At 49.0% G+C, this 11447-nt stretch overlaps 1 protein-coding gene across 1 annotated transcript; it reads right to left on the reverse strand.

Annotated features, from left to right (window-relative positions):
• Positions 1–9979: 9979 nt before the first annotated feature.
• LOC123347793 (paraneoplastic antigen Ma1 homolog) lies at positions 9980–11104 on the reverse strand. The gene has a single exon (XM_044984987.1). The coding sequence runs from the start codon at positions 11102–11104 to the stop codon at positions 9980–9982; it is 1125 nt and encodes a 374-aa protein (XP_044840922.1).
• Positions 11105–11447: the final 343 nt, after the last annotated feature.

The raw sequence follows: 11447 nt of genomic DNA on the forward strand, positions 1-11447 counted from the left end.
TCTATAACACTGATGGAGAGATATGCACAGCTGTTCCCTCCCCCCCACCACTTCCCAGGTATTAATCACTTACTCTGGGCTAATTAATAAGTAAAAAGTGATTTTATTAAATACAGGAAGTAGGATTAAAGTGGTTCTAAGTAGTAACAGACAGAACAAAGTGAGTTACCAAGCAAAATAAAGTAAAACACGGAAATTTAAGCCTAATACAGGTATCAGAGGGGTAGCCGTGTTAGTCTGGATCTGTAAAAGCAGCAACGAGTCTTGTGGCACCTTATAGACTAACAGACGTTTTGGAGCATGAGCTTTCATGGGTGAATGCCCACTTCGTCGGATGCATGCATTCACCCGCAAAAGCTCATGCTCCAAAACATCTGTTAGTCTATAAGGTGCCACAAGACTCTTTGCTGCTTTTACAAGCCTAATACAGTAATACAATTGAGTACAGATAATACGTCACCCTGAAAGATGTTTCAGTACGTTTCTTTCACAGACTGGATGCCTTCCTAGTCTGGGCACAATCCTTTCCCCTGGTACAGCCCTTGTTCCAGCTCAGGTGGTAGCTAGGGGATTCCTCATGATGGCTCCTCTCCTCTTTGTTCTGTTCCACCCATTTATATATCTTTTGCATAAGGCGGGAATCCTTTGTCCCTCTGGGTTCCCGCCCCCTCCTTTTCCATGGAAAGACACCAGGTTAAAGATGATCACATGTCACTGCAAGACTTCATTACCCACTTGCCAGCACACACATATACAGGAAGACTTACAGGTAAAACAGAGCCATCTGCAGACAATTGTCCTGGTTGATGGGAGCCATCAAGATTCCAAACCACCATTAATGGCCCACACTTTGAATAATTACAATAGGCCTTCAGAGTTATATTTCATATTTCTAGTTTCAGATACAAGAGTGGTACGTTTATACAAATAGGATGACCACACTCAATAGATTATAAGCTTTGTAATGATACCTGACAAGAGACCTTTTACATAAAGAGACTTGGACACTGACCATGGCGGAGGCAGTATACCTAAAATTCATTCTGGGGCTCCCCTCTGGTGCAGACACTCCTGTGTCCCCCAAAAGGGAAAGAGACCCTGATCCAGCTGTAGGCTCACAGCTACCAGCTATGAAAGACTTTTCACTGGCCAGCAAAATCCCACCTCCCCTTCACTCAGACAGGGTTTGCTTCCAGCTAGAGTTCTTGGGGTTTGTTCCCACCACAGCAGTCACCTTCTTCCACCAACTTCCAGCTCCAGGATACATGTCTCTGTGCACCTCTTCCACTCCATTACAGCCAGTTCCTGCTTCTGGGTTTTAGTTGCTTTGTCTTTTAAGTCCAGGGTTTGCTGGTGGGCAGCCTTTTCCCGGGCAAATTGCAAATCACTTTCCAATTGTCTTCCATTGAAACTGTCACTTGATGAGCTGGGATACCACAGAAAACCTCCTCCTGACAGAACAGGCATCCCCCCACCCTCCTGTCTTACTAAGTTAGACACTCCAGTCAGCTTCAGCACAGACACAGAGGTGGGGCCACATCCCTCTGCAGTTCACTGAAACTGAGATGCACTAAGCTCAGGGGCTTCTTAGTTAAGAGAGACTTTCCCAGTGCCCGGTGTTCAGCCTTTCTGGGCAATTTGTAACTTGTATAGTTCTAGCTTCTTCTGATTTTCAATATTATTTATTTTGCTTCCTTTTCTGTCCCTACTTCCCTTGCCTGAAATAAGCAAACAGAAAACAACAAATCAGTAACCACTTTGTTTGTTCTCAACTTAAAATCACTACCAGTATCTCAAAGCAATCAGCTGTTCACAGATCCTGCCGACTACACCACTGTGATGGGTTAGATCACAGAACCCCCCCTTGGGAGCTGCCACCTGATGTGCCAAGACTACTTCTGCCCCTGCTTTCCTGCCCCGGAAACTCGGGAATCCCAGCACCCTGTCTTGCTGAGCCAGACACACCCATCTGCTCCAACACAGACCCAGGGTCTGAATTTCTTGCCCCAAGCTGCAGACTTAACTGAAAGCAACTTACAGACGTATTCATGTCTTTAACACTCAGATGCTCAACTCCCAATGAGGTCTAAACCCAAACAAATCAGTTTTACCCTGTATAAAGCTTATACAGGCTAAATTCATGAATTGTTCGCCCTCTATAACACTGATAGAGAGATATGAACAGCTGTTTTCCCCCTACAAGTATTAATACATACTCTGAGTTAATTAATAAGTAAAAAGTGATTTTATTAAGTACAGAAAGTAGGATTTAAGTGGTTCCAAGTAATGACAGAACAAAGTGAATTACCAAATAAAATAAAATAAAACACACCAGTCTATGTCTAATCCAACTGAATACAGATAAAATCCTCACCAGTTCCAGAATGCTCCTTACCTGAGGAGGTTGTGAAGGCTAGGACTATAACAATGTTTAAAAGGGGACTGGATAAATTCATGGTGGCTAAGTCCATAAATGGCTATTAGCCAGGATGGGTAAGAATGGTGTCCCTAGCCTCTGTTCGTCAGAGGATGGAGATGGATGGCAGGAGAGAGATCACTTGATCATTGCCTGTTAGGTTCACTCCCTCTGGGGCACCTGGCATTGGCCACTGTCGGTAGACAGATACTGGGCTAGATGGACCTTTGGTCTGACCCGGTACGGCCTTTCTTATATGTTCTTATGTTCTTATGCTCCCTTTTACAGACTAATCTCCTTTTAATCTAGGTCCAGCAATCACTCACACCCCTTGCAGTCACTGTCCTTTGTTCCAGTTTCTTTCGGGTATCTTTGAGGGTGGAGATGCTTTCTCTTTAGCCAGCTAATGACAAAACAAAGGGGTCTCCCATGGGCTTAAATAGACTTTCTCTTGTGGGTGGAGACCCCCTCCTCTCTCCTATGCAAAGTCCAGCTGCAAGATGGAGTTCTGGAGTCACCTGGGCAAGTCATATGTCCATTCATGACTCACAGTTTTTACAGGCAGAAGCCATTGCCCACATGGTATCTTGAATGTCCCCAGGAAGACTTCTTATGTGGATTGGAGCATTCCAAGATGCATTGTTCCTTAAGTGCTTCCTTATTGGACACTTAACTTTGCGAATTCTTTTCTCCAGGAACTGACCAAATACTCTACTAAGGTTGTTTTGAAATCAAGCCAGTACACGGCCAATATTCATAACTTTGAATACAAAAATGATAGGATTAATAGATTCAGTAGATCATAACCTTTACAGAGATATGTTACATGGTATATGTAGCACAAAACATATTCCAGTTATGTCATATATATTCATAAGCATATTTCCATAAAGCCTTATGGGATACATCGTCACACTGGCTATGGGAGCTACAGCACCCCTTCCACCCGCTCCCCTCAGGCCATGCTGGCTGTGCGTAGCAGGGCCCCCATGGTGCCTGACAGCTAGATCTGCTGTTCTGATGCCAGATGAAGCACAGAGAGGCTTTGGAGATCAAGGTGCCCTGAAGCTGTTAGTTGGCATCACAGTTCCAGGGTCAGTAGCACCCCTGCTCTCTCTGTGAGCACAGCAGATGAGGTGCGAGGCCTGGTACCATGGTAACTTCACAATGTTCCCGCTCTCAGACCTGGCCCGGGTCTATTAACCATTTGTAGCCTGATCTCAGAACTTGCCGTTCTTCTGTGCAGCCAATGGAATTCAGTGACCCAAAACAGCCTCCTTGAAGCCACATTATGGTTTATTTAACCATAGGAACACAGCACTAGACAAAAAGGACACACAACACACAGCCCACTCTCTGTTTTAGAGCCTGTCTGCAAGATTTTCCACTTTAACCATGCCAGCCTCACAGTTCCAAAATGAGAGCTGTGACAGAGACTATTGTATCCACTTTTACCATAGAACATAAGAAGGGCCATACTGGGTCAGACCAAAGGTCCATCTAGTGCAATATCCTGTTGCTGACAGCAGCCAGTGCCAGATGCTTCAGAGAGAATGAACAGAACAGGTCATCATCAAGTGATCCATCTTCTGTCGCCCATTTCCAGCTTCTGGCAAACAGAGGCCAGTGACACCATCCCTGCCCATTCTAGCTAATAGCCATTGATGGACACATCCTCCAGGAACTTAGCTGATTTTTTTTAACCCAGTTATACTTTTCACCTTAACAACATCCACTGGCAATGAGTTCCAGAGGTTGAATGTGCGTTGAGTGAAGAAATACTTCCTCTTGTTTGTGTAACCCCTCTGCCAGGCTGAAACGATAGCAGCAAGGGCCAGGTTCAATACCTAGGGGTCCCTTCCCCACAACGTAATGCAGACCAGCTCAAGCCCCCACCCAGTGACCTGGGAAAATCTTACACACACCCCTGGGTGCCTCAAGGAGGCAATACTTCCCCTCTCGCAAGCACAGACTCTTGGTGTAGCAGAAAAGGTTTAATTACATAAGATAAACAATAACAAGCATGAAATTTGGAAAATACCTCAACTGGAGTTCATAGGTCAAACCGTGAGCAAAGACCCACCCCAGCAACTTGGGCCGTGTCCTTCTCTCTGGGCCCTTGAGTCCAGCAACCCCCCTAAATCACCCACAGTCCCAAAAGTCCCACAATTCAAAAGTCTCTGTTCCGGGTCAGGCAGCCCAGAGTTCAAGAGTCTCTTTGCAGAGGTCCCCCTCCCCAGCCTGGGTAGAAAGGGGCACCTTATGTGGTTCGGGGCCAGCTGCCCTGCCTCTTCGTGGGGTTCTGCTTCCACTAGTCGTCCCCGCAAACAGCTCAGCTCCGCTTACTCTGTGGGCTGCTCCACTCTGCCAGCTGCTCTGGTCCACCAGCTGTCCTGTGATCCGCTCCAGCCATCCTCACGAGCTGCTCAGCTCCACTCACCCAGTGGCTGCACAAACTGCTCCACTCTGCTCTGCCAGTATTGCTTCAGGCTCCCCCACTCATCAGCACAGTGCTCTCAGCTCAGCAAGTCCAGCTCTTCAGTGATTTCAGCTCCACTCATTAGCACAGTGCTCTCAGCTCAGCAAGTCCAGCTCAGCAAGTCCAGCTCTTCAGTGATTTCAGCTCATAGTAGGGGAGCCCCAGTACCAGTGAATTCAGCTCAGTAACCTGCATCTAGATTCTTAAGGGAATCAAAAGTTAACTCTGACATTCCACAGTGGAGAGAGGCACAGGTGGAACTGGTGCTTCTGGCTCACACAAGGAGCCTGCACCACCAAGTACAGATACTGGCTCCCAGCCTCTCTCTCTCAATGGGTTTTGGAACCCATGTGCCCCATCTAGCAAGCGCTATCCAGCTGACAATGAAACCCCCCATCACAAGACAATTTTGTAGTTCCCCATTTACCCAAACAGGGTGACAACATTTCATTCCTCCTGCCCCAATAACAACGAAATTGGGGGCTCCCACAGCTGTGAAAGTAACCATCCCATGCTGCTTTGCAGTATGCTAAGTGGGGTGGGAGTGCCCATGCAAATAACCAAAATACCAATGCAACACTTTCCGCACTCCCCATAATTTACCACCAGATGTCAGGGTGGGGCTCATCCTGACTCTGCTTACATCCTCCCCCCAGCCGAGAATTTGTCGTCCCGATAAATCACATTCCCTACTGTACCAACTTACTGGCCCCCGTCAAACGGCCTCAGATAGCCCACTTTAGCTTCCACAAGCCTGTGTGATAAATGTATTGGCTCCTCACTAGTCACCCCAGGTGCATCATAAGTTAACCGTTTCACTGGTCTTATTACCCTGTCTCGCCTATTGAGAATCTCTGTTGCTGTGGCAGGGGGGACATCCTCTTGAGTAACGGATGGGGAAGTTTCCTGTGAGTCCCCCTCAGATATTGCCATAGGCCCCTGCATTTCCAGTTCTAACAGTGGAGGGTTGATGGTGCTCAGGACATCCTCCACCTGTATGTCTCCGCTGTCCAATAACCCGGGCGTGACATCACATGGGGGTCCCACCAGTGGCTCAGGGGTATCAGGAATAGGCCTAAATACTTCTGCCATGGGGTTTAGGGTGGAAGAGGAGGTGCTCTCATTTGATTCAGCTGATCGACACTGAAATCTTGTCTTCATCCCAGGATACACCATGGTGGTGTCTTCCTCCTCAGACTCACTCTCAGATGTGCTGAGTAGGGGTAGGTTAGCTGCAGGGGGACGCCTGTCCATGTTGGAAGGTGGCTTTGGTACAGCACCTTCATTCTGCCCACTTGCCCTGTTGTGGCCCATCTCATAAGGGCTGCCCACCAATTCCCCCACAGGGAGCAAAAGGTTTCTATGTACAGTCTTTGCCTGCCCTGGACCCTCTTCAGGTTTGATCTTGTAGACCGGCAGGTCTCCTAGCTTTTCCATCACCAAGTAAGGTATTGCCTTCCATCTGTCAGCTATCTTGTGTTTGCCAGCAATACCCAAATTTCGCAGCAAGACTCTGTCCCCTGGCTGGAGCTCTTGCAGACGTACCCTAGCATCATATCGATGTTTGTTGCGGTCTGCGTTCTTCCGAGCTGCAGATGCCGCTAAGTGATAAGCATCTCGCAGCTTTTCTCGTAGTCGGGATACATATTGCTGATGAGTTTCATAGCCATCTCCATCCTCGGATACACCAAAGCACAGGTCTATGGGTAATCTTGGTTCTCGCCCAAACATCAAGAGATACAGGGTGAATCCCGTAGCGTCGTTCTTTGTGGCGTTGTAGGCGTGCACCAGAAATGCAACATGTTGGCTCCAGGTTGCTTTCTGTTCTGGCCGCAAAGTCCCCAACATATCTAATAGGGTTCGGTTGAACCTCTCTGGCTGAGGATCACCTTGTGGGTGATAAGGCGTTGTCCTCGACTTTTTAATTCCTGCTATCCTTAGCACCTCCTTTAGAAGGTGACTTTCAAAGTCCCGCCCCTGATCTGAGTGTATCCGGGCTGGGAATCCATAAACTGAGAAATATTTTTCCCACAGTACTCGAGCGACAGTAGTGGCCTTCTGATCACGTGTGGGATATGCCTGCGCATATCGCGTATAATGGTCGGTCACGACTAGAATGTTCCCAATATTCCTCTTGTCTACTTCTAAGGACAAGAAATCAATGCAAACCAGCTCCAGAGGTTTGTTGCTGGTGATGTTTTTCAGATATGCAGCCCTTGTGGGCAGAGTTTTCCTTTGAACACATCGAGAGCAGGTTTCACATTTTCTGCGAACATCTTCAGCCATCCGGGGCCAATAGAACCTACTGCGAATAAGTTCCAGGGTCCTCTCCATTCCTAAATGTCCAAAGTCATCATGCAGGGCCCTCATGGCCAGGCCTCTGTACTCTTTCGGCAGCACTAGTTGGGTCCTTTGTTTTTGTAAAGGATCTGTGGTCACGCGGTGTAGCACTCCCTGAATCAGTTTTAGTTTGGTCCATTCTCTCAATAGCAGCTTACCTTCTGGGTTGGGCGGGACAACCGCAGCTGGGCTTCGCCCCTCCCTTTTGGCAAGTAGTGTATCACGGATGTCAGTATCTTGCAGCTGGGCTTCCTGCCAGTCAGCCGCATTGAGCACAAGCAAGGGAGATTGGTCCAATGCAATGTAGTTCACTGAAGCAGAAGGCACGCATTCAGGGGGAAGGCCCAAAGCTTCAGCAACACATCCATGAAGGCTCTCATGGGCCTCTGGCTCTCTGCGACTCACGCTGCAAATAGCTCTCACTCCATCTGTGGGTATCACAGCAACTTCAGGTGTCTGCGGACGTCTGGACAATGCATCTGCATCTACATTGCTTCTCCCGGATCGGTATTGAATGCTGAACTCATAGCTAGCCAAGGCGGCCACCCATCTCTGCCCTGTAGCATCCAACTTAGCACTTGTTAGCACATAAGTCAGGGGGTTGTTGTCTGTCCACACCTGGAACTGAGCACCATACAAGTAGTCTCGAAATTTCTCAGTGATGGCCCATTTCAAAGCCAAGAACTCCAGCTTGTGGATGGGATAGCGAGTTTCACTGTCAGACAGTCCTCGGCTGGCAAAGGCTACAGGTTTGTGGTGGCCTTCCTCTTCCTGATACAGTACTGCTCCCAGACCCTCCAAACTGGCATCAGTATGCAGGATAAATGGTTTGCTTGGATCAGCAAAGACTAGGATGGGAGCATGAGTTAGGCGAGTAATGATTTCCCGAAAAGCCCTCTCACATCTTTCATCCCACCATGGCCCAAATGGTTCGAAGGGGCCATAGTGTCTCTGCACAGGAGGCTTTGGAGGCCTCCTCTTATTCCGGGTCTTAGATTTGTACTTGTTGCACTGGTATCCCCTGGTAAGATCATTCAGAGGTTTTACAATTGTGGCATAGTTCTTCACAAATCTGCGGTAGTAGCCACTAAATCCAAGAAAGGTCTTGAGTTCCCTGTAGTTAGTGGGACGTGGCCAGGTAGTGAGTGCTTCTATTTTATCGGGATCAGTACTCACGCCCTCTTGGGACACGATGTGACCGACATACTTTACTGAGGTTTGGCAGAACTGGCATTTGTCAATTGAAAGCTTCAAACCATATGCCTCCAACCTATTGAGCACTTTAAGAAGTCTTTCTTCATGTTCCTCCAAGGTTCTTCCAAACACAATCAGGTCGTCCAAGTAAACTAACACTTGCAGTAAATTCATGTCTCCCACAACTTTCTCCATAAGTCGTTGAAATGTGGCAGGGGCCCCAGAAATCCCTTGGGGCATGCGTTCAAACTGGTAGAACCCTAACGGGCAGATGAAGGCTGTCTTCTCCTTATCCTCTTCTCCCAGAGGGATCTGGTAGTATCCACTCCGAAGATCCAATACAGAGAACCACTGGCTACCTAGCAAACAGTCCAAGGCATCTTGTACTCGAGGCATGGTGTATTGATCAACTGTAGTGCGCCTGTTTAGGGTGCGATAGTCAATACACATCCGGATTTTTCCACTCTTTTTACGAACGACCACAATGGGTGAAGCATAGGGGCTTCGGGACTCTGTAATGATACCAGCTGCGATCAGCTCTTGAAGATGATGGCGCACGTCTTCCATCTCAGAGAGGGCAATCCTCCTAGACCTCTCCCTGAAGGGTCGGGGATCTTGTAGCCTGATGTGGTGTTCCACTCCTTTGGCACATCCCACGTCCCACTCATGTAGTGAGAACACCTTGGATCTCTCACAAAGCTTTTTCCTCAGGCGATCTTTCCACTCCTCGGACAGTGGTGAGTCCCCGAAGTCAAACTTTGCAGGATCTATCATTGGAACTTCAGCTTCACACTGCGGTCTCACAATGCTTTCAGGCTCAAAGATGTCTGCAATCTTCTGCCCTGGTTTTACAAACACATCACGGCGTGTTTCATTAGCAACCAGGATAGTCACCTCCTCCTGGGCTTCAGCAGGTAGGGTTATGACTCCACTGAGAACCAGCACTCCCTCTGGGAGCCCTCCCTCGGTTGGCTGCTCTGCCACAGCTAATGTTCCCTTACTACCTTGTAGGCAGGTACTCCTGACAATCACCTCCTTTTCTGACATTGCAGGCACCACCAAAGGGACCGGGCCCGCATACCTCAGTGCTCCTACTGGCAAATCAGGCATCACTTTTCTTGTGTCCTCAATTTTCCTGTAGGCCGCGGCACAGTGTGTGTGTATCACCAAGGTGTTCAGATATTGGTCTCCTGCTTGCTGTCTGCAGTAATCGGCAAGTATCCTAAAGAGGCTGGAGTTGGTCCCTATTAGCACGGACACATCAGAGGCTCCTTTGGGGTCGGGGCATATTAAAGCAGCAGTGTCCACCTCCTGTCTTACCCCAGCAATCTCTTCTGGGAATTCCAGGCGTACTATGACATAGCCCTGATAGGGGTATTCATCCATGCTAAGGCCACACAGGCCAAGTCCTGTCAGGGGCTGTATAGGCAGATGCCCAAGCATCTGCTGGTAGAAAGACTGGAATATGATGGTCACTTGGGATCCCGTGTCAAGTACTGCTCTACATTCTGTTCCTTCAACCTTTACAGTGACCTCTGCTCGGGGTCCTATCAATCCTGGGGGGATTCGGGCCGCATGGTTCCTTCCAGGGGAGCCTCCACATCCTGCAGGCCTAGGCGGCTCCCTTCCCAGGCCCTGGGGCCGTTTCCCGACTTTCCCCAGGTGGTCCTCAGCTTTTGATATACCAGCATGGGATTCTCTGCATTCTGACACCTTGCAGCAATGTGCCCACCCTGGCCACACCGGTAGCAGAAGAAGGATTGTCCTTTCCCTTGCTGACGGGGTGGTGCAGAGGTTCTAAACGTAGTCCTCTGGACCATGGTACCAGAGGGTTCCTTGCACCTCGAAGTCTTTGCTGAATCAAAGGTATTCTCTAGTTCAGTCACTTTCTGTGTCAGGGCCTGCACTTGCTGGATAAGTTCCTCTTGAGGATTCACCATTAGTGCCTTGGGCGTCCGCATGGATGTTGTGCCAGTTGCCTGGTGTTGCTGCACCTCCCAAACCTCGCCAGCTGCCTGCCTCTCTTCTTCCTCTCGGACCTCTTTTATCAGGCGAGAGTAACTTGGTGGATTATCTTGCCGTTCCCTTAATCGAAGGTGGAGAAGGATTGGGTTCTGATACTGAATTCCTCTCACAACCTGAGCCAATCTAGTCCGGTCCATTTGCTCAACTGCTACTGCTCCCCTCATGATGGCTCTCTGTAATAACTTCTCCAACCTCTGGATATAGGCAGAACCCTTCTCTCCCTTTTGTTGCCTTGCATTGAGGAACTTGCAATAAGCATCCTCTGAACCCTCAGTTCTCCCAAAGGCGTGATCCAGGGCCTCCAGGCAGTCCTTCACCTTGACCCCTGGGTTACCGAGCTTTAGGGTGCGAATCACATCTAGGGCTGGCCCCCTGAGACACTCTACTAGTCGCCTTCTCTTTTCAGCATCAGGCACCGCCCACTCCTGCAGCATCTCAGTGGTGTGCTCCAGCCAGGGCTCAAATGCTTCCTCCCCAGGTATTGGGGTGGGACCCCCAGAAAACAACCTCAGCTTACGATAGGGGCTTGACTCAGGGTGGGGTGGCATAACTTTCTCTAATGCTTGCCCCAAAGCCTTCACCCACTCATCAGGTGAAGGGGCAGGCTCCTGTTGTGGGGCTTCCGGCTTAAGGCCCAACAGACCCGCCATATCAGCCAAAGTTTTTCCCTCTTTCCCCAAAAAGGCTGACATTTTCTTTAAAAACTCTACATCAGGGGTAGGGGCTGGTGAGGGCTGGCTCCCAGTGGTTATTACCTTCCACTCACCATCTTCCACTGCTATCGAGCCTGGAACCTGTAGAGGGTCCACAGCCGAGGGCAGCTCACACAGTACAGCAAAAGCCCCCTCCTCCCTCACAAACATGCGCCCACGCATTTTGCACTTACGCAGGTACTCAGTGGATGACCTTAAGGTAGGTTCTATTGAGCCCTCATCAACTGCCTCCAGCACTCCCGTTACCAGAAGACAGTTCCTGGGGTCAATATTCATCCCC

The sequence above is a fragment of the Mauremys mutica genome, chromosome 13 (genome assembly GCF_020497125.1).
Source record: "Mauremys mutica isolate MM-2020 ecotype Southern chromosome 13, ASM2049712v1, whole genome shotgun sequence".
Classification (NCBI taxonomy): domain Eukaryota; kingdom Metazoa; phylum Chordata; order Testudines; family Geoemydidae; genus Mauremys; species Mauremys mutica.